Below are 23,523 nucleotides of genomic sequence, written 5' to 3' on the forward strand. Positions count from 1 at the left end.
CCGGGCCCGCTTCCCTATTGGTGGAGGGCTCCGCCCTCCGAGCAGGGGGCCCTCGCTCGATCGGCGGGCCTCCCCCGCCAATGGCCGAGGAGGGGCGGGGCCTCGTCGGCGCCGCTCTCCTATTGGCGGAGAGCCGGGCCTCGGGCGGGGGGCGGGGCTACGGCCCGATCGACGGGCCCCTCCGCCAATCGGCGGAGGGAGCGGGCGTGCCGGAGGGCGTCGATTGGCGGGCTGGCGTTCGGGGGCGGGGCTCCCCGCGGGCGGTGGGTCCTCCGCCTCGGGGCGGGCGGGCCGGGTTGGGAGGGAGGCGGGAGGCGCAGTGCAGCGCGCAGCGCAGAGCCCCGCGCACAGCGCCCCGCGCACCAGCAGCCGCCGCCGCCCTTCGCGCTTGCCCGCCCGTCCGCCCGCCCGTCCGCCCGCCCGCCCGCCATGACCCACTTCAACAAGGGCCCTTCCTACGGGCTGTCGGCCGAGGTGAAGAACAAGGTCGGTCCTGGGGGGGGGGCATGGAGGGGGGGGGTGGGGGGCACCGTGACCCCTCTTCCCTCTTTTTCCCTCTTTTTCCCTCTTTTCCCCTTCCTCCCTCTTTTCCCCTTCCCTCTTCTTCCCTCTTCCTTCTTTTTCCCTCCCCTCTTCTTCCCTCTTCCTTTTTCCCTCTTCCTCCCTCTTTTAACCTCTTTCCCCCTTCCCCCCCTTCCCCCCCTTCCTCTTCCTCTTCCTCCCTCTTCCTCTTTTTCCCTCTTTTCCCCCCTTTTCCCCTTCCCTCTTCTTCCCTCTTACTTCTTCCTCCCTCTTTTTCCCTCTTTTCCCCTTCCCTCTTCCTCCCTCTTCCTCTTTTTCCCTCCTTTCCCCTCCCCTCTTCTTCCCTCTTCCTTTTTCCCTCTTCCTCCCTCTTTTTCCCTCTTTCCCCCTTCCCCCCTCTTCCTCTTCCTCCCTCTTCCTCTTTTTCCCTCTTTTTCCCTCTTTTCCCCTTCCCCCCTTCCTCCCTCTTTTCCCCTTCCCCCTTCTTCCCTCTTCCTCCCTCTTCCTCTTTTTCCCTCCTTTCCCCTTCCCTCTTCTTCCCTCTTCCTTTTTTCCTCTTCCTCCCTCTTTTTCTCTCTTTCCCCCTTCCCCCCTCTTCCTCTTCCTCCCTCTTCCTCTTTTTCCCTCTTTTCCCCTTCCCTCTTCTTTCTTTTTCCCTGTTGCTCCCTCTTCTCTTTTCCGTCCTTTTCCCTCTTCTCTCTTCTTCCCTCCTTTTCCCTCTTCCTCCATCCACTCTTGCTTCTTCTTCCCTCTTTTCTCCTCCTTTCCCCTCCTCTTCCCTCTTCCCGACCCATTGTCGCCCAGCGGGGACAGGCCGCCGCCGCCGCCTCCTCCCTCTTCTCCTCCTCTTCTCCCTCCTCCTCCTATTTCTCGTCCTCCTGTTCCTCTCTCTCTCCTCCTCGTCTCTTTGCTGCTCCTCTCCCTCCTCCTCCTCCTCCTTTTCTCCTTCTTTCTCTCGTCCTGTCCCTCCTCCTTCTCCTGTCCCTCTCTCTCTCTCTCTCTCTCCTCCTCCTCCTCCTCCTTTTTCCTCCCCTGTTCCTCCTCGTGTTCTTTCCCCTCCTTCTCTTCGCCGTCCTCCTCCTCCTGTTCTTCTCTCTTCTCTTTCCTGCCTCTCTCTGCTCCTCCTCCTCCTCCTCCTCCTCCTCTCCTTCCTGCTCCTCTCCTCCTTCTTTTCGTCCTCCTCCCTTTTTTCTGGTCCTCCTCCTCGTCGTCGTCGTCGTCGTCCTGTTCCTCTCTCTCTCCTCCTTTCCTTCCCGCTCCTCTCCTCCTCCTTCTCCTCTTCTCCCTTTTCTCTCCTCCTCTTCTCTTTCCTGCTCCTCTCCTCCTCCTCTCTCTCTTCCTTTCCTTCCTGCTCCTCTCCTTCTCCTCCTCCCTTTTCTCTCCTCCTCCTCCTCCTCCTCTTCTCTTTCCTGCTCCTCTCCTCCTCCTCTTCATCCTCCTCCTGTCCCTCTCTCTCTTCCTTTCCTTTCTGCTCCTCTCCTCTTCTCCTCCCTTTTCTCTCCTCCTCCTCCTCCCTTTCCTGCTCCTCTCCTCCTCCTCCTCGTCCTCCTCGTCCTCCTGTCCCTCTCTCTCTCTCTCTTCCTTTCCTTCCTGCTCCTCTCCTTCTTCTCCTCCTCCCTTTTCTCTCCTCCTCCTCCTCTTCTCTTTCCTGCTCCTCTCCTCCTGTCCCTCTCTCTCCCTTTCCTTTCTGCTCCTCTCCTCTTCTCCTCCCTTTTCTCTCCTCCTCCTCCTCCTCCTCCTCCTCCCTTTCCTGCTCCTCTCCTCCTCCTCCTCTTCATCCTCCTCCTGTCCCCCTCTCTCCCTCTCTCCCTTCCTGCTCCTCTCCTCTTTCTTCTCCTCCTCCTCTTCTCTTTCCTGCTCCTCCTCTCCTCCTCCTCCTCCTCTAGATCCTCCTCCTGTCCCTCTCTCTCTCTCTCTCTTCCTTTCCTTCCTGCTCCTCTCCTCTTTCTCCTCCTCCCCCCCTTTCTCTCGTCGTCCTCCTCTTCCCTTTCCCGCTCCTCTCCTCTTCTCCTCCCTCTTCTCTCCCCCTCTTCTCCTCCTCCCTTTTCTCTCTCCTCCTTTTTTCCTCGTCCTCCTTTCTCTCCTCCTCCTCCTCGTGGTGTTGTTGTTGTTGTTGTTCGGTCCTCCTGCTCCTGCTCCTTCTCCTCCTTCTCCCCCCCGAGGCCTTCACCCTCCTCCTGCTCATTCAACCTCTTACCGGGCCCGGGGGTCGCTCGGGGGAAACGCTCAGTACGCATTCATGCCCGTCGGATTCAGGGACCGCTCACTGGGGGGTGGGAGGCAGAAGACTGCACGGAGCCTTGGAGGAAACCCCACTGTGCATACGTGCCATCGTATATTTATTGAGCGCCTACGGGGGGGGGGGGCAGAACACTGTACTGAGCGCTTCGGGGAAACTACACTATGCATTCGTGACATCGTTTTTATTGACCGCCTACGGGGGGGGCAGAGCACTGTACTGAGCGCTTGGGGGAAACCCCAGTATGCATTCGTGACTTCGTATTTATCGAGCGCCTACCGGGGGGGCAGAGCACTGTACTGAGCGCTTGGGGAAACCCCAGTATGCATTCGTGACATCGTATTTATCGAGCTTCTGCTGGGGGGCAGAGCACTGTACTGAGCGCTTGGGGGAAACCCCAGTATGCATTCGTGACATCGTATTTATCGAGCGCCTACCCGGGGGGGGCAGAGCACTGTACTGAGCGCTTGGGGGAAACCCCACTATGCATTCGTGACATCGTATTTATCGAGCGCCTACCGGGGGGGCAGAGCACTGTACTGAGCGCTTGGGGAAACCCCAGTATGCATTCATGCCGTCGTATTTATTGAGCGCCTACTGGAGAGTGGGGGACAGAACTCTGCACGGAGCACTTGGGGGAAAGTTGCAGCATGCATTCATGCCATCGTATTTATTGAGCGCTTACGGGGGGGGGGGTGCAGAACACTGCACGGAGCGCTTGGGGGAAACTACAATATAACTGTCTCTATCTGTTGCCGAATTGTCCGGTCCAAGCGCATAGGACAGTGCTCTGCACATAGTAAGCGCTCAATAAATACCGTTGAATGAATGAATTCGTGCAGTCGTATTTATTGAGCGCCTGCTGGGGGGCAGAGCACTGCACGGAGCGTTTGGGGGAAAGTTGCAGTGTGCATTCATGCCATCGTATTTATTGAGCGCGTACTGGGGGGCAGAACACTGCACGGAGCGCTTGGGGGAAACTACATTGTGCATTCATTCCGTCGTACTTATTGAGCGCCTCCCCGGGGGGGGGGGGGGAACAGGACACTTTTCAGTCGTATCCATGGACCGCTCACTGTGTGCAAAGCCCTGGACTAAGCGCTTGGGAGGGCACAACGATAATAACAATAAACAGAGCTCCATGAGGAGCTCACCGTCTAGAGGGGCATGGAGATGGACGTGAATGCGAATGAATAAAACTACCGATGTGGATATAGGTGCTTTGGGACTGGGAGAGGGGGAGAAGAGCAGAGGGAGCGAATCAGGGTGATGCAGAAGGGGGTGGGAGATGAGGAAAAGTGGGATTCAATCTGGGAAGGCCTCTTGGAGGAGGTGCGCGCCTTCAGGCTTGGCACCTTCAGTGGTATCTATTTCTTGAACGCTTACTATAATAATAGTGATGGTATTTGTTAAGCGCTTGCTGTGATGATGATGATGATGGTATTTGTTAAGTGCTCACTGTAATAATAATACTAATGATAGTATGTATTAAGCGCTTACTATGTGCCAGGCACTGTGCTAAGCGCCGGTGTGCAGCCCCCTCCCTCACCCCCGCCGGCGCCACCCCGTCCCCTTTCCTTTCTTTTCGAAGAAGCACAATGGCTTCGAAGCCAGTGGCCAGGCCTGCCACCGCCCCGCCCCCTGGGGACAGATGGACCGCTTTTCGCATGCGGAATGCTGTCCCCAGCGCCCGGGAGAGTCCAGTCCAGTCCTGCGGAGTCGGTGGGCCCGTGCCCTGGCCGTGGCGAGCTTGCGGCCCAGAGGAAGAAAGCCTCCCTGTTGTCTGCGGGGAAACTGACCCCACGGGGGTCTCTGCGCCCCCTTTCCCATCCCCCGTCCTCTTCCCCGCTCCAGCTGGGGCGTCCACAAAGTGCTCACTTGGAGCGGGGATGGCAGCGTGGCTCAGTGGAAAGAGCCCGGGCCTGGGAGTCAGAGGTCATGGGTCCGAATGCCGGCTCTGCCACTTGTCGGCCGTGTGACTGGGGGCGAGTCACTTCGCTTCTCTGGGCCTCACTTCCCTCATCTGTAAAATGGGGATGAAGACGGTGAGCCTCACGTGGGACAACCTGATGACCCTGGATCTACCCCAGCGCTTAGAACGGTGCTCTGCACATAGTAAGCGCTTAACAAATACCAACATTATTATCCCCTCCTTTCCCCTCCATCTCCCCCGTGCCCATCCTGGCCAGCGGGGCGTGGGCCGGCTGTATTGTTAGGTCCTTTCATTCCTTCAATCATTCGTTCATTCGGTGGTATTTATCGAGCGCTTACTATGTGCAGAGCACTGTGCCAAGTGCTTGGAAAGTACAGTTGGGCAACAGAGACATTTCCTCCCCAACACTGGGCTCACAGCCTAGAAGGGGGCAGGCAGACAACAAAACGAAACAAGTAGGCAGGCATCAACAACATCAGAATCAGTAGAATCCTAGATATATACACATCATTAATAAAATAGAGTAATAAATAATCTATACAAATAGACGCAAGTGCTGTGGGGAAGGGGGCGGAGCAAAGGGAGGGAGTCGAGGTGATGGGGAGGGGAGGAGGAGCAGAGGAAAAGGGGGGCACAGTCTGGGAAGGCCTCCTGGAGGAGGTGAGCTCTTAGTAGAGCTTTAAAATATGGCGTTTACGTGTCATCCTACCTTCTTGAGCACTTACTATGTGCACAGCACTGTAACGATAATAATAATGACGGAATTTGTTAAGCTACTGTGCCAAGCACTGTTCTAAGCTCGGGGGTAGATACAAGGTCATCAGGTTGTCCCACGCGGGGCTCACAGTCTTCATCCCCATCTTACAGATGGGGTAACTGAGGCACAGAGAAGTGAAGTGTCTTGTCCAAAGTCACACAGCTAAGTGGCGGAGGTGGGATTAGAACCCACGACCTCTGATTCCCCAGCCCGGGCTCTTTCCACTAAGCCACGCTGCTTCTCTGCTTTGCGCTTGGGACAGTCCCATATCACGATACAGCAGACACACCCCCAGCCCACAACCAGCTCAGTCTGCGGGGAAGAGGGTGGGGGGGGGGGAAATCGAGGCAGACATTAATAGAAATAAATTACAGATACAGGCATTCAAGTCATTCAATCATTCAATCGTATTTATTGAGCCCTTACTGTGTACAGAGCACTGTAGTTAGCACTTGGAAAGTACAATTCGGCAACGGATAGAGACAATCCCTACCCAACAACGGGCTAACAGTCTAGAGGGGAAGTTATTATAGTCTCCCAAGCGTTTAGTACAGTGCTCCGCACACAGCACTCAAGAAATATTGTGTGCAGCCCCGCTTTTCCTCATCTCCCACTCCCTTCTGCGTCACCCCGACTTGCTCGCTTTGCTCTTCCCCCCCTCCCAGCCCCACACTATTTATATACAGAGCTGTCATTTTATTTATTTATATTGATGTCTGTTTATTTGTATTCATGTCTGTCGCCCCCCTTTTAGACTGTGAGCCCATTGTGGGCAGGGATTGTCTCTCTTTATTGCTGAATTGTACTCTCCCAAGCTCTTAGTACAGTGCTCTGCGCACAATAAGCGTTCATTAACTACAACTGAATGCGCAATATATGAATGCATAATATAGCGGACACATCCCCAGCCCACAAGGAGCTTACAGTCTGAGAGGGGGACGGGGGAGGACACGAGACAGATATTACTAGAAATAAATTACAGATACATCTCCCAAGCGCTTAGTACAGTGTTCTGCGCATAATAAGCGTTCATTAACTGCAACTGAATGCACTATATATATGAATGCACGGTATCGCAGACACATCCCCAGCCCGCAACAGAGCTCACAGTCTGGGAGGGGGACGGAGGCGGGGACGAGACAGATGTTACTCGAAATAAATTGCAGATACGGACATGAGTCTGCCGAGCGCTTAGTACAGTGCTCTGCATACAGCAGGCGCAGCAAATATGATCGGCAAGCATCCACAAATACCGTAATTATTATCCACCGGCCCGCGGCTGGGAGAAGTTGGGAGTTGGTCCTCTCGGAGTTGGCTGGGATCCGGGGAAGAAGATGAGGCCTCCTCTTCCTCCATCCCCCTCCTCCATCCCCCTCCTCTTCCTCCCTCCGCCCCTCCCCCAGCCCCCTCCTTCCCTGACATTCCAAGCAAATGACATCAGGGGCTTCTGGGGGGGGGAGGGGAGGGATGGAGGGAGGGGATGGAAGGAGAGGAGGGATGGAGGGATGGAGGGGAGGGATGGAGGGAGAGGAGGGGGCGGCGACGACCAGCCAATCAGCCTGCTGGGCGCCCGGGCACAGAATGCTCATTGTCTCCCTTTTGGCCTTTCCAGCCCAAAGACTCCACAAAGAAGGGCCGCTCCGCTCCGCCTTAGTTTCCATTAACCTCCTGGGAACCCAAGCATTTCAGGATCACCACCGAATTCATCCCCCTCCGCGTCATTCACTGTGGCTGAATTGTACTTTCCAGGGGCCCAGTACAGCGCTCTGCACGCCGGAAGCGCTCAGGAGATACGATTGAATGAAGGAATTCACTCATTCGGTCGTATTTATTGAGCGCTCACTGTGCGGAGCGCCGGCCGGATGCAAGGATGTCACTCGTTGCTCCCGGGGTGGACTGGGACCGAACCTGAAAACGCACGGCATCTTTCGGGCCGCATCCAGTTGGGCGGCGTCGGAGGAGTTAGTGCTATCGTCAAAGCCTCGGTGTCCTGCCACGGTTTCGGGGTCCTTAGTGTCGGGCGATACTCCTTCGATCTAAAAAGATGAGTTTGACGAGTGTTTGGATGTAAAAAGCTTCGAGGACCTTTTTCTTATTTTATGTGGGGAGAGTAGAAATCCCAGCTTCCTTTGGGGGCTTTTCCACGGATGAGAAACCTCGAGGCTGGGTTCGGCAGCCACTTCTGTGACGCCTAAATATATTTTGAAGGAGCAAACCCCCTAATTTCTTAGAATATGTCCACATAAGGGCTTTGGTAATACTGTCCCTTCTCTCCGTGATGGCTACTGCTTAGGAAATGCTTCACAGGATATGTTTTGAAATGATTCTCAGAGTGCACTGTTATCTTTTAGCTAATCTCTGCTTTTGAATTTAGGGTAAAAATTTGCCATCTGCTTTCATTCCTTCTGTTCTATATCTCTCTGGGGCCTCCCCCTTTTTTTTCCTGCCTCATTTTTCTCCGTTGGTCAGTTCGGCTTAGTGTGCTTCTGAGAGAGCATATGCTGCGTGACAACGTAGAAAAAAGGCTCAAGGAACTTTGATTCAAAACTTGGGTGTTTCCAAACATAGAGCTTTTGAAGATCGAGCTCAGCTTTCTGAAGACCTCTTTGATTTTGCCATGGTTTAAAAACTAAAAAAAGCCCCAAATTTCATCCATTCACAGCTAAAGGATTTTAATTGCTTCGTAGAGCTAATCGGTAGCACGTCCATTTTATTTTTCACGTTCAGGAATTGCATTATCTGCCCAGTTGTCATCTAAATTGTAGCAGATATTTTCTAGTCTCGGGGGTGGTGGCTCTCTTTGGATGACCAAGGGAAAACCTTCCTGATTTTTACCCGGTAAATGAGGTATTGATTTTGGCGATCGTTTCTTGGCTCTTAACATCTCACATCTAGTTTCGTAAAATGGAGAAGTTGCTTGCCAAAAATGTCTCTCGTTAAAAAAAACACCAAGTGACACTTGTAGCGTACTAGCCTAAAACGACATTTTGTGACCTTCCAAAGCCACGGAGCCAATAGTGTCACCCTAGCATGCCCCTTTTGGCTTTCTCCCTCCCATCCAATCAATTCAAAAGTCTGCCTCTGTCTCACCTTTCAGTTTTTTCAAGCAGGGCAACTAGGAGAAGGGATGGCACTACCATATTTAGCCATTATTACTGGTCTGTGAAATCTATCCTTTCTTCTAAAGAAATGCTCGAGATTATCAGCTCCTTGAAGCGGGGGAGGGTCATATATACTCCAAGTCCCTAATACAATTCTCTGCATACAGAAGGGGTTCTGTAAATCCTATTGGTTGACTCTCTAAATCTGATTTAGCCAAGACCACAAAATCTTCTAAATCAGCCTGTTGACTATACGCTGCACCCATTTAAGCCTTGATTTTAAACCCTCTTGGTTAGCCCATGTGTAGTCCTTTTTTTTTTTTTTTTAAAAACAGTAAGATTCTGCCTTCTGTGATGCTTTGCCGTCAGACTTGGTTATTTATATCAGAGGGAGCTGCTTTTTAATGAAGTAATGGGTTTGTTGTTTTTTTCCCCAGTGGATTCCAGTTCAGATCATTTTAGGAGGATGGTAAAGGCACGGCTGTGTGCTTCCTAAAGAGAATAGTAGTGTTTCATGAGAAGAATCTGGTTCTCTTCGGCCTAATCTGGAGCCCAGCTCTATCTTGGTCAGTGGCAGCAGGTCAGACTTGGTCCCGGGACCCCAATGTGCTGACATTAAATGAAGGCTGACATTTTTCTTTCCTTTCCGATTCAATAATTGAACACGGCATGGCGCATCGGAGTAACTCCCTATCATTACCGCTCTAGTTCAGGGAAAAGTTAACTATTTACATTTCACTCTCTGTACTTTTAGTAGCCCTTGAAAATGTAAAAATATCAAATGTGAAAATGAGCATAAACTAATTCCATTTTTTTTTCAGTATCATTTGTATTTACTGAGCACTTACTGCGTGCAGAGCACCGTACTAAGTGCTTGGGAGAGGACAATATAATAGGGTTGGGTAGACTCATTCCCTGCCCACAGTGAGCTTGCAATCTAGAGCCTGTGTAGAAGGCTTAAATTAACTTTGAGACTTGTGACCACCTCAGATTCAGGTTGGGGTGGTGGAGAGGGCCGACAGTAGTTTCTACAGCCCCCTGAACAGCGATGTGGGTATAATAACTCTGTAGCCGTTTAAAGTTAGATTAGGTTCCTCCAACTTCAGGCGCCACTGTGGACTGCAGACTCATATGGGCCAAAGTGTGGATGGCTCACGGCTCCTGAAGCAACCTAAGAATGTCTGCTGATGGTGGAACTGCTATTTGAAATAGAGGCAACAGGATGGACTCCGTGAAATATATATATGGTAGCCCGAAGTCAGTCTAGAGTAGTATTTAAGAACTTCTGAAAAGGATCACCAGGAAATCTTGCTGGTTAATGGCCGAATGACTCCTGTTTGAGGCTTTACAGTGATTTGAGTGAACACTTTTATTTTGGCTTGAGCAGAGACTTCCTGGAAGAGGAATCCTGTTCATTCAGTCGTACTTATTGAGCGCTTACTGTGTGCAGAGCACTGTACTAAGCGCTTGGAATGTACACTTGGGCAACAGAGACAATCCCTGCCCCAAAACGGGGTCACAGTCTGTTTTGTGTAGCTCGGATCAGGTAATAATGCATATGAATGGGGGTGGGGAGTGGTGACACCCAGAATAATTGACAGACGGAACGTAGAAGAGGATGGAAATAACGATGGCATTTAAGTGCTTACTATATGTCATGAACTGTTCTAAGCGCTGGGGTAGATATAAGGTAATCAGGTTGTCCCACCTGGGGCTCACAATCTTCATCCCCATTTTCCAGATGAGGGAACTGAGGCACAGAGAAGTGAAGTGGCTTGCCCCAGATCACAAGCAGACAAGTGGCGGAGCCTGGATTAGAACCCACGTCCTCTGACTCCCAAGCCCAGGCTCTTTCCACTAAGCCACGCTGCTGGATTTAGAGATGAGTAAACGCTTGGGTGGTGTAGCATGAAAGTCATTCTGTTCAGAAGTGGTTGCGTGTGTGTGAGTAGAGGGAGGGATATGACTTGGAGAGAAGAAAGATTACTTGGGGAAGCCTCCTGGTTGAGGTGGAACTTCAGAAGGGCTTTGAAGCCGGGAAAAACCGTGGTCTGGCAGGGTTGAAGAGGGAAGGGGAGCTCCCGGTGGGAAGAAGGGTGTGAGCCAGGAGCTGGGGGCGGGAGAATCCGGAACAAGGGAAGAGATCGGGAAGGGGGCTGGATCTTGAGAGCGTGAGCTGGCATGTAGTGGAAGAGAAGAGTACGTGAGTAAGAGGGAGAGAGCTGATTGGGCTGCCTTAAAGCCAGTGGCCAGTAGTTTCTGCTTGATGTTCATTCATTCAATAGTATTTATTGAGCGCTTACTATGTGCAGAGCACTGTACTAAGCGCTTGGAGGAAAGGGTAATGATTTAAAGTTTTTGAGGAGTGGAGAGATGGCTGTAGAACAAGGTTTTTAGAAAGATGATTCAGGCCAGCAGCAGACCAGTGACACTAGTACAGAAGTGTATCCCGGAGGGGGTGGAGGCCGGGAGACCAGTGAGGAGGTTGATAGTAATTAAGTCAAACAGTGGTGATTATTGAGCATTCACTGTGCTCAGAGCACTGTACTAAGCAGTTGGGAGAGTACAGTGTAATAGAGTTGGTAGACACAGTCCCTGCCCCCAAGGAGCTGACGGTCTAGGTGTGAAGAGCGCCTGGATCATGGGGGTGGTCTTTTAGAGGGAGAGGAAGGGCGTCTGTGCTATTTATAGGAACTAACACTTTTCTTTTTATTCCTTTTCCAGCAGTTTGTGCGTTTGCATTGTAGATGTAAAGAAAGGCTACTTCCCCTGCTTTCAATCGAGTCTCTCTGTGGGTAGCCCATACTTCTTGTATCTCCTCTCCGCCCTTTTAGTGCCCACCCTCGGTGTTTCATGCTCGGCACGTAGTAAGCGCTTAACAAGTACCATCATCATCATCATCATTAGTAATTCTGCCAGGGTGGAATGTGCAAGAGGGAAGTGAAACTTTAATAAATCAATCCATTTTACTGCTTGCTAGAATTCTGGTGAAGGACTTTGTGACAGACTTGTTGGAATGTAGTATATTTGGTACCGAGTTAAATGGTCTCTAGTCAGTGAGTGCTCTTTGCTGAGCTCTGGGGTGGACTCAAGAAAATCGGGTCAGGCAGGCCCTGTCATATCTCAAGTATCCGTTAGCACAACTTATGAGAAGCAGCGTTGCCTAGTGGATAGAGCCTGGGCCTGGGAGTCAGCAGGACCTGGGTTCTAATCCTGGCTCTGCCACTAGTCTGCTGTGGGACCTTGGGCAAGTTACTTCACTTCTGCGCCTCAGTTCCCTCATTTGTAAAATGGGATTAAGGCCGTGAGCCCCACGTGAGACATGGATCGGATTCAACCTGATTAGCTTGTATCTACCCCAGCGTTTACTACAGTGCCTGGTACATAGAAAGTACGTAACAAAGACCATTAAAACAAAAAAACACAAATCCAAAATCAGGTGTTCTTGAATACTTTTTATGTCCCCTCCCTTCTGTTGTTGGCTATTGACACAACTAGTATATTCTTCTTAGTGTCCATTCATTTTGAAGAACCATATAGTCTTAGTTGTGGTTAGAGTAAGAGAGTTATATATAGGGTTACCTACATGTTAACCAGACTCCCCAAGCAAGTGAACATCTTTCTTCCTCCCCCAACTCTTGACTTCATTGCCCAACTGCTTGCTGATTTTTTTGTTGTTGTTGAAGGGGTGATATTTTTACATGGGACAGGCAATGGTGTGTCTAATTGTGGAAGAACAGGAAAATACTAATTGAGTCTCATGGACATTTTGAGCTTCCATGGCAGGCTATCAGTCCTGGCATTTGCAGTATCCTGCTGGCTACAGAACTTTTTCCCCATATTTGGAAGTCTTTGACGTTTTTTAAATTTAAGATTAATATGTAGTCCATTTATGTTTTTAGAAGCGACTGCTTTTTCCAATGTTTAAGTTAATAATGGTCAGCCCAACTCTAGTGTGGATTACATTAGATTGCTTCTGTATTCTTGTTCATGAAAAATCTCTGGGGAAGATGCCAACAACTGTCTTCAAACCCGCTAAGATTCTTGACCTTATTTCTACCTGAAAATTCTTCCTTTGAGGAGCTTTGTTTGCTTCCTCAATTTCAATCTTTTAAATTGGAAGAACCATGAAAAAACAATGTTCAGAAAGATTTTTAAACGGGTCAGTCTTGGACTTTTAATCAGCTTTAAGGAGTCTGAGAATTTCTAATGATGTTGTTAATTGATAACACCTTTTCTGAAGTAATCAAGCCTTCCCCCATATTACCAGTGATATGAATTGTATTATTTGGTAAGCAAAGAACTAGATGGCCAGAGCTCCTGAGGCTTCAGGTTAGATGTGTACTGACTATTCTTAATTAACTCCTCCTGTGAATGCACTCTTGTAATTAATGTATTATCCACTAATACTTAATGTGCTGATGCACATTGGTGTTGACTATGTGTCTGTTTCCCTTGTTAGCCTCCGCCCTGACGGAGATTAGGCTGCATATTCTCCCAAGAGTCTAAAGTAGTGCTATCCGTTTGTAAGTACTCAATAAATATTTGTGGTCTTATTATTGTAATGAGGGGAAAAAATTGAAACCAAACACAAATACTCTAGAAGTACTTTGGTCTGCTGATATATTGAGGATCCCCAACTGTATTTTTAAAATGGATGAGGAGTCTTGGCTTTATTGGAGTCATTACTCACATAAAAATCGCTCCATGTTATGATGAATATCTGAAAGCCATCCCACTTTCCCCCTCTTCTTCCTTCGAGGGAACGCAATTTAGTCATATATCCCCCACATTTTTTTTTTCTCTCGATTCGAATGGGTTTGGCAGGCGTGGGTCATAAAGAAAATGAAGAAGGATCGATAGCAAGAGATTTGAATGCATTGTGGTTTGGGCATATCCAGACTGAGTTCCCATTTTGCACTTCTGACTCCCTAGCTAACGCCAGGCTTAAGCAGTAGTGGGGTAGTATTAAGATGAGGAAGAGCTAATATAATAATAATGTTGGTATTTGTTAAGCACTTACTATGTGCAGAGCACTGTTCCAAGCGCTGGGGTAGATACAGGGTAATCAGGTTGTCCCACATGAGGCTCACGGTTAATCCCCGTTTTACAGATGAGGTCACTGAGGCACCGAGAGGTTAAGTGACTTGCCCACAGTCACACAGCTGACAAGTGGCAGATCTGGGATTTGAACCCAGACTCCCAAGCCCAGGCTCTTTCCACTGAGCCACGCTGCTTCTCTAATATGAAGTCGTTAGAACTTTTCAAACGATCCTAGTCTTTTTGATAGTCTTTTGGATCTTTTTCATTCAGCATCACACTTGTAAGTCTGTCTCAGGAACTGGGGTCAGTCAACTGTGGATAGATGAGTACACAGCACTCTTTTTGGGAAATTTTCTCTTGTCCACGAGGAGTCTACATGCTGTTGGGGCAGGCCCACAGAATGGTTTGCAAATTCGGGGGGGAGGGCAAGAGGAGGAATGTGGTTAAAATAGGAAGCACACAGGGCAGGATGCAGTGTCAAGAATGAATCCGAATTAGGTGACAGATGGGTGCCGAATGCTATTCATCCAGGGAGGTGGTCCAGCTAGAGTAGAGAACAAGGCAGAGAAACATGTCAACTGTACATCTTAGCTGCAGTACGTTTGTTTATGCTAGGAGCTTGCACACTTTTCTTGGCATTCCCAAATCCTCTCGGAACATCGGGGAGCTCTTCAAGTACGCTGCTGGGCTGTGAACCATTGGTTGAAAGAAAAAAAAAAATCACTGCGCTGGGACATAAAGTTTGTAGTAGGCCGGGAACATGCCTCCCAACTCTATGTTTTACTCTCCCAAGCACTTCGTACAGTGCTCTGCACACAGTGCTCAATAAATAAAATTGATTGATAGACCAGTGATGGAATTTGAGTATGCCAACTAAAAAATGTTGGGGTGGGGTTTTTTTTTGTGTTTGTGTGTGTGTGTGTGTCTTCTCCCTCGCCCTTTGGGGAAGAGCTAAAATAATCTTGGTGACAGAAACATCTCCACCAGGGTAAGGCCATGACTCCATTTGGTTCTTTCTGTCTCAACAGCAACTAACATTTTTCCTGAAAATAATACGGTCATTGAGTTAAATTGGCTGTATGTGCAGTTTACCTACTTGGTGTAGTTAACCTTCTGGAAGATGCAGAGCCAGTAGAGAGAACACTGTGGGAAGGGATAATAATAATTATGATGGTATTTGTTAAGCACTTTGTGCCAAGCATTGTTCTAAGTTTAAGTGTCTTGCCCAAAGTCCCATAGCTACGGATCCTTAGCCCTTCCCAGGTGTGAGCCTCCCGGAATGTCACAACTGATCTTAATTCAGATGATAACACCATCGTATATAAAAATTTCATTTGGAATGTTTTGCAGGTGTACAAACGCAGCAATCTTCCTCTAATGCCTCCAGATGCTTTCTTAGTGCCTGTTATTAATAATGGAATTTTTGCCAACTGCTGGTGCTACAGGCAATAAGGGATTGCACTGAAGCAACATGGCATGGTGGATAGAGCATGGGCCCAGGAGTCAGAAGGTCATGGGTTCTCATGCAGCCCCGCCACTTGTCTGCTGTGGGACCTTGGGCTAGCCACTTCATTTTTCTGTGCCTCAGTCAGCTCATCTGTAAAATGGGGATTAAGACTTTGAACCCCACATGAGACAGACAGGGACTGGGTCCAGCCCAATTTGCTGGTATCCACCCCAGTGCTTAGTACAGTTCCTGGCACAAAGTGTTTAAATGCCATTATTATTAGTAATTATTAATGCATTCTGATCCAAACTTTTTATTGCCTCCAAGCTCATTCATAGAGTTAATGGTATTTATTGAGTGCTTATTGTGTACAGAGCTTTGTACTAAGTACTTGGGAAGGTACGATATAACAGAGTGGGTAGACACATTCCTTGCTTACAACAAGCTAACAGTCTAGAGGGGGAGATTTACAGTGATAGAAATAATTTTCATGCTTTTTTTTTTTTAGAGTTGCTACATGCTGAAATATAGTGTGTACTGTATGCACTTGGTGGGAAACTCAGATCGGATATTTACTTCAATCACAAATATTTATCATGCACCTACTGGGTATGGAGCACTGTACTGACATATTGGGATATTGCCATAAAATTAGTTGATGTGATCTGTACCTTCAAAGCACTTATAATCTAGGGGAGGAAATGGCTGCAAAAATGTTGCTAAACTTTAGGGTTAAGTAGTAGGATATGTAAAGAATTTACCAAGGTGATTGACGGAGTGGGACTGAAATGCTTAATTGGTGCAGAATTGCTGCAGAGGCAATAGGGGGGCTAGAAGTAGGGTAAATTAAGTTAATTGGGGGGGAAGCGTTCCAGAGGAGGTGAGATTTTTCGAAGGACTTTTGAAAACTGGGAGAGCCGTGGTCTGTGGCACTGGCGGGGAGGGCATGGATGAGATAATAGTGGGCAGGGAGCGGGTCTGTCAACTCTGTTATTATATCGTACCCTACCAAGCGCTTAGTACACTAAGCACTCAGTAAATATGATGGAGTAGAGAGATGACAAGGCTTGTGAGGTTGTCTTGAGAGGAACTAAACCTGAGTTGGAGTGTAGTGGGATAAGTAGGAAAGAGGACACTGATGGAAGGTCTTGAAGGCAATGGTGGTGAGTTTCTGCTTAAGGTGGAAAGGAACGAGTAACCGTTTGATGTTTTTAAGGAATTGGAAGGTATCTGCAAAATAGCATTCTGGAGTGCTGAGTGAAGTCTGGGCTGGAGTCAGGATGGCGGGGGGAACCAGCGAAGAACCTCATTACTAAAGTTCTTTTCAACATGATGTTCAGTAGTATAAATTCTGGGCCCACCCGCTGCAGTACGCTGGAATACTAAGTGTCCAAGAGAGTACAATAGGTGTAAAATTCATTGCCGCATTTATTGAGCGTTTACTGTGTGCACAGCACTGTACTAAGCGCTTGGGAAAGTACAGTACAACAATAAACAGTGGCATTCCCTGCCCACTACGAGCTCTCACCCAAATTCTGTCTTCTAGGACCTTATGATCTAATGGGGAGGGGAAAATCAGATGCACACAGAAGTATTTAAAAATCATGGGAGCGGGGGGAAGAAAGGGTGGGTACAGCTGGCAGTAGTTAGAAAATGAAATGATGAATAAATGTGATGGAAAAGTAATATTTCCTAATACACGAGTGCAGTGACCACAGCCCCCCAGTAGTCTGTCATTGACCTGCCCCCAAATCGTTCCGCCATATATCTACTGGATTTGCAGAATGTTGGCGGTAAAATCGTACCAGGAAGATTATTTTGTGGGGGATTCTAGGGAGAAAAGGCGTGTATCCTTTCATGATAGAAGCAGCATGGCGTAGTGAATAGAGCAAGGACCTGGGTTCTAATTCCAGCTCTGCCGCTTGTCTGCTTTGTGACCTTGGACCTTCTCTGGACCTCAGTTTCCTCATCTGTGAAACGGAGATTAAGACTGTGAGCCCCATGTGGGACAGGGACTGTGTCTAACCTGATTAGCTTGTATCTACTCCAGCACTTAATACAGTGTCTGGCACATAGTAAGTGCTTAACAAATACCATAAAAAGAAGAGATAGTGTCAGATTTCACGTGACAGAGTGGCTGAAAGGGCATTCGTTTCCCTCAGTATACATAAGTGAAGACTGTGGGACACAGTTTTGAAGCTCTCTGCCAAAAGAGCAGTGGCTTTGTAAATAGGGCCGTTTAGGTACTGTGGATTTGGGCAAAGGTGCTCTTCATTTAGTCAGTTATTTAGCGCTTACTGTGTACAGAGCACTGTACTAAGCGCTTGGGAGAGTGCCTTTTCAGGAACTGAGGGCTCAGTGTTGGACTGTGTACTCTGTGGGATTTTAGTTCAGGAGGATCGGTGGGGAAGGCATAATATAATCCCAAGGTGTGCTTCGCTCACCTTTCTGCCACTGGCGACGGATTGTGCTGTAATCTGTCATTCTAACTTGTCTCCATGTGGATAGGCGAGAGAGAAACGCCAGTTGTCTAGAAACAGGAAATCTGAGACCTTCGGCAGCAGATGTTGCTCTGTCAACTCCCATTTTAGAAGCCATTTTGAGGGAGTTAGCCACAGTTAGCCCTGAAGAGGATGGATTTTTGCTGCTTGGATTATGTAACCAAACTAGGAAGATAGCGTGGCCGGGCACGGAAATGGACGCAGACGTTGGACATGCTTGAAGTTAGCATTAGCTCTTTCGGGAATCGAATGAAGGAAAAAGGCAAGGGAAAAATCGGGTTCATCATAAGTGGACCTTGGCCCTTCCTTACTTTCCACTGTTCCTAGTCAGTGTCCATTCTCCTATCTCCCCAAAAACAAATTCACAAGGCTTTCTAAAGGGATTACGGCTGCCACCATATCAGAAAAATGACCCCAAATGCTCTCCATTCCTGAAGCCACCAACAGAAATGCCTCCTCTCGCTCTCTCTGTCTCTCCACAGCCAGTTATGGATGGACACGAAAGTCCCCTGGAGCTATTTGCAAATTTGCCCTTTGTGGCACAAATTCAAAAGTGGGCGGCACCATCCAAAACTGCCCTCAGCAGTATAACTAGCCAATTCCTGCTCCTCCTTTTCCTCAACTTCCTCTTGGCTCCATCCCCACCCCCAAGTAATAAACTAAATCCTTCCTGGAAGCGGAGCTTAAAATGAGTGAATTAAGATGGAAAATGCTTTAAATTCGCCCTGCTTGTTTTTTCAACACTTTAGCATTTACTCTTTCATTTGCTCTTGCATCATCATTTTTCCCATTTTACAGATGAGTATTTTTGTCATGAAAGAAGCTTGTTCAAGATCACGTTTTTGCACCCAGGCAGAAAAGATTGCCAAAGAATAGAATTTCTTTAGCTTATACTTTATAAGGGAACAACTTCTTGAGTCTTCTAAGAAACGTTTCCCTGAAAATTATTATGTTGGACTAGACATAATCGATTTAGAAAAACTCACTTTGCCTCACTAAAGTTTTGCTTTCAGTTCCTTGGAATTTTTTTTTCCCAAAATAGAACCTGGAGGATTTAGGTATTGTAGAGGAATGAATATACTCTTGAAGATGTAAATGGAAGGTAATGTGGATGTAAGTTGGTTACAGAAGCAGTCCAAATTATTCTGAAAAGATTATCTAGTCCAACTCAAGAATGCACAAAAGCCTCTTGAGCCGCCTGAACAGACTATATTAGTTGTTCTCTGAGGAACACTAGGGGATCACTCAAATATTCTAACTATGAAATAGTGTAGGTCGTTTGTACCTTTGGCATTTCTCTTGTTTCCTGTGCTGTAGGAATGGGAATTTAAGTATGCAAAAATTCACATCATTCCTTTTAGACATCATAACTTTTTGTGGCCATCTCAGGCCCAGACCCTTAATGGATTGACCTGTTGGCTGGATGGGGCCATTCCTAGCCTCTAAAATCTAAGTTCCTTCTGGGCGGGGAATGCATCTGTTTATTGTATTGTACTCTCTCAAGCGCTTAATACAGTGATTTGCAATCAATACGATTGAATGAACGGGTTCAATCAATAGTATTTATTGAGTGCTTACTATATGCAGAGCACTGCTTGGAAAAGTATGCTGTAATAGAGTTGGTAGACTGGTCCCCAGCCCACACTAAGTTTACAGTCTAGAACGAGCTTGCAGCACAACAAACCCTGGGGTGAAAATCAGTTCATTCATTAAATCGTATTTATTGAGCACTTACTGTGTGCAAAGGACTGTACTAAGCGCTTGGAAGAGTACAGAATAACAACAAACAGCCACATTCCTGCCCACAATGAGCTCACAATCTAGAGGGCGAGAAATCAGTCATTTTGACTTCAGAAATGACTGTTGTCTGCAGCCGATCTCTTAAAGGTACTAGCAGAGCACACGCTCACTCTCTGACTCTCTCTCTCTCTCTTACTTCTTCTTGCCCAAAACTGATTCCTAAAAATGTGCACAAAATAACAGCAGAGTGACTCTTCAGACAGAAGTCTTTCCTACTTGGAAGCACAAGAAGTATAAATTAGAGAAGCAGCGTGGCTCAGTGGAAAGAGCCCGGGCTTGGGAGTCAGAGGTCGTGGGTTCGAATCCCGGCTCTGCCCCTTATCAGCTGGGTGACCGTGGGCAAGTCACTTCACTTCTCTGGGCCTCAGTTCCCTCATCTGTAAAATGGGGATGTAGACTGTGAGCCTCACGTGGGACAACTTCATTCCCCTATATCTACCCCAGCGCTTAGAACAGTGCTCTGCACGTAGTAAGCGCTTAACAAATACCAACATTATACATTATTATCTCTGAAGGGTTGTTATTCCTGATAAGGAGGCAGTCAGTGGTCTCTACTTGCCTTATGGTCTAGGTCTCTTTTAAAAGGTCTAGCTGGCCTCCCGGACAGAGTAGCAAGCGGCTTTCTTGACTGGGACTGGTGTATAACTCCACCCTTAGATGGGCCATGTCTCATCTTCAGTTTATTCTCTCTTCCAGATCTCTTCAGGGGTGAGGGAATTTTTTTAAAAAAATTAAGCTCTTACTATGTGCCAGGCACTGTAGTACGCAGAAGCAGCGTGGCTCAGTGGAAGGAGCACAGGCTTGGGTGTCAGAGGTCATCGGTTCAAATCCCGGCTCTGCCACTTGTCATCTGTGTGACCGTGGGCAAGTCACTTCACTTCTCTGTGCCTCAGTTCCCTCATCTGTAAAATGAGGATGAAGACTGTGAACCTCACATGGGACAACCTGATGACCCTGTATCTCCCCCAGGGTTTAGAACAGTGGTCTGCACATAGTAAACACTTAACAAATACCAACATTATTATTATTATATGTCTGAATGGTATTTTCCAAGCATTTAGTACAGTGCTCTGCACACAGTAAGCACTTAATAAATACCATTGAATGAATGAATGAGTATAAGCTAATTAGGTTGGACACAGTCCCTGTCCCGCATAGGACTCCCAGCAGACAAGTGGCTGAACTGATATTAGAACCCAAGTCCTTCAGATTTCCAGGCCTTTTTTCTGTCCACTGGGCTATGCCGCTTCTTGAGAACATCCAGTACTTCAAGAACTTCCCCACTTCTCACCCTTAGAGCCTACTAGAAGTGTCCAGAACGTAGACCAGTAAAGACAGTTGTTTGGCTACTGCTATTTTCTTCAGTGTGCTCCAATTCTGGAAAGTAGGATGGCATGGGAAAAATCTTGTTGGGAAATGCTTCATTGGAGAAGCAAGTTGGCAAGGAAACGTTCATTTTCCATTGGACTGACCAATCAATTCTAACCTTAGCCCTGGTTATAGGCATTATGATCTAGCGGGTAGAGCACGGGCCTGGGAGTCAGAAGGACCTGGTTTCTAATCCCAGCTCTGACACTTGTCTGCTCTGTTGACTTGGGACGAGTTGCTAAACATCTCTGTGCCTCAGTTCCCTCATCTGTAAAACGGGGATTAAGACTGGGAACCCCATGTGTCCAAGAGCTTACTATGTATCAAACACTGTTTTAAGCATGGGGATAGGTATTCATTCATTCAGTAGTATTTCTTGAGCGCTTACTATGTGCAAAGCACTGTACTAAGCGCTTGGAATGAACAAGTCGGCAACAGATAGAGACAGTCCCTCCCGTTTGACGGGCTTACGGTCTAATCGGGGGAGGTACAAACTAATCAGGTTGGACAAAGTCCATGTCCCACATGGAGCTCACAGCCTTAACCCCCACTTTACAGATGAGATAACTGAGGCCCAGAGAAGTCAAGTCACAGACTTGCCCAGGTTCACACAGCAGACGAATGGCAGAGCTGGGATTAAAACCCAGGTCCTTCTGACTCCCAGTAATAATAATGTTGGTATTTGTTAAGCTCTTACTATGTGCAGAGCACTGTTCTAAGCGCTGGGGTAGATACAGGGTAAGCAGATTGTCCCACGTGAGGCTCACAGTCAATCTCCATTTTACAGATGAGGTAACTGAGGCACAGAGAAGTGACTTGCCCAGAGTCACACAGCTGACAAGAGGCAGAGCTTGGATTCGAACCCATGACCTCTGACTCCCAAGCCCATGCTGCATCCACCTAGCCATGCTGCTTCTACTCCAGTGCTTAGTACAATACCTGGCACGTAACGAGCACTGAACGGTTACCATTTAAAACAAAAACACATTAAATTAATGTCTAAACAGAAAACCTATTGATATGACTCTACAGAAATTAGGTTATTTTCTAAAGACACTCTGTTTTGGTTATGTAGACTAACCTGTCCTTGAGAGCGCTCAGTAACTTCCAAATTCACTTGGCAGAATTTGTGAAGCTTCTGCTTTACCGCATTTTGGTATATCTGTATGGTACTGGTTATTTTCCAAAACTTTCTAACATTTCGTAAATACCCTGAGAAATTACTTGGATTAGAGTGCAACGTCAAGGAACTCGTCCAAGGTTATGCAACGACGGTTTACGTAGGGCAAAGCCGACGTTTGCTCTGGTGGAAAAAGAAAATAAAAGAAACCCAACCCGTGTAGTCCTTAGGAGTATAAACAGAGTGAGAGAACTTCATCTTATATAATCGTGACCGAGGTCAGCTGCAAGTAGTGTGTGCCCCTCCAGTAGTGGGAAGGACACTAACTGAAGCCCTTAGCGGAGGGTTCCATATTAATGGTGTCATGCTCCCCAATCTCCCCCGGCCCGTGAGAATTCCCGGCTCTCTTCTTCCCCGATTTGGCGGGGAGGCGATGCCCTGAATAACTTGATTCTTGGTTGTGGCCATTCTGAGCCCCCCTCTCTGGCTGCACCCAGGACACCTGCAACCGCTTGTCCCGGTCCCTTTCCGATCCCACGTGCAGGCGGGAAGTTTTGGTAACCTGATGGGTTTTCCCCCCCGATCTGTCGCCTCCCATGGATTTACGCTCAACAGTGTAGGAACCCTCTATTTTGTCCATAACCTACTCCGTCTAATAATAGTAATGATAATTGCGGTATTAAGCGCTCACTCTGTGCCAAGCCCTGTCCTAAGCTCTGGGGTCGATACAAGGTAATCAGGTTGGAAGCAGGCGCTGTCCCACATGGAGCTCAGTCTTAATCCCCATTATACAAGATGAGGGAACTGAAGCCCAGAGAAGTGAAGTGTTCTGCCCCGGGTCACACAGCAGACAAGGGGAGGAGCTAGGATTAGAACCCAGGTCCTCCTGACTCCCAGGCCTCTGCTCTATCCGCTAGGCCACATTAAGTGACTGTTAAGTATCATCGGATTGGGAGGACAGGGCTGGGGGTTGAAAAGCGACTTTAATGTCCTATACTTGGTAGGCTCTGGGATGGGGCTCCAGAAAATTCTCTGTCGTTACAGTGCCCTCTCCCGTGAATGGCTTCTCCTCCCCCCTCACTTTTTTGTGCCAGATTTTTATTTGCTCCCATGCAGATTTTGATCAGAAATGTAATCTTTATTCCTACCCCCCAAAACAACTAAAACAATGGCGGCTTCGTGCAGGCTTCGGTAATGAATCCAAATCGGAAGTCCAGTCCTCAACGGGGCAGGGGTTGGGAGCAGCGTGGGATCAGTGGAAAGAGCCCGGGCTTGGGAGTCAGAGGTCATGAGTTCGAATCCCCCTCTGCCACCTGTCAGCTTGTGTGACTGAGGGCAAGTCACTTAACTTCTCTGTGCCTCAGTTCCCTCATCTGTAAAATGGGGATTCACTGTGAGGCTCATGTGGTACAACCTGATTACCCTGTATCTACCCCAGTGCTTAGAACAGTACTCTGCACATAGTAAGCGCTTAACAAATACCAACATTATTATTATTATGTGTTTAAAGTGTACCATTTGCTGCTAATTCCAGGGTTAGTGCCAAAGCTCTGCCCACAGTAAGTGCTCAATAAATACGATTGATTGAATGATTGAAAAGGGCAATCATCATTATTAGTATGAGAACTGTGGTGCAGTAAGGATTTGAAAGCATGCAAAAAATAAAATAGTCTTGACCTCCTAGCTTACCAT

General features: G+C 48.0%; 1 protein-coding gene across 1 annotated transcript in view; it reads left to right on the forward strand.

Annotated features, from left to right (window-relative positions):
- The first annotated feature begins 315 nt into the window (after window positions 1-315).
- The window catches only part of CNN3 (calponin 3), a 42,105-nt gene continuing 18,897 nt past the window's right edge, over window positions 316-23,523 (forward strand). Inside the window, exon 1 of the mRNA XM_029062458.2 lies at window positions 316-486. Coding sequence (XP_028918291.1) covers window positions 430-486 — 57 coding nt within the window. The 5' untranslated portion in view covers window positions 316-429. The remainder of the gene's footprint in view (window positions 487-23,523) is intronic.

Source organism: Ornithorhynchus anatinus, chromosome 4, assembly GCF_004115215.2.
Source record: "Ornithorhynchus anatinus isolate Pmale09 chromosome 4, mOrnAna1.pri.v4, whole genome shotgun sequence".
In the NCBI taxonomy this organism is placed as follows: Eukaryota; Metazoa; Chordata; class Mammalia; order Monotremata; family Ornithorhynchidae; genus Ornithorhynchus; species Ornithorhynchus anatinus.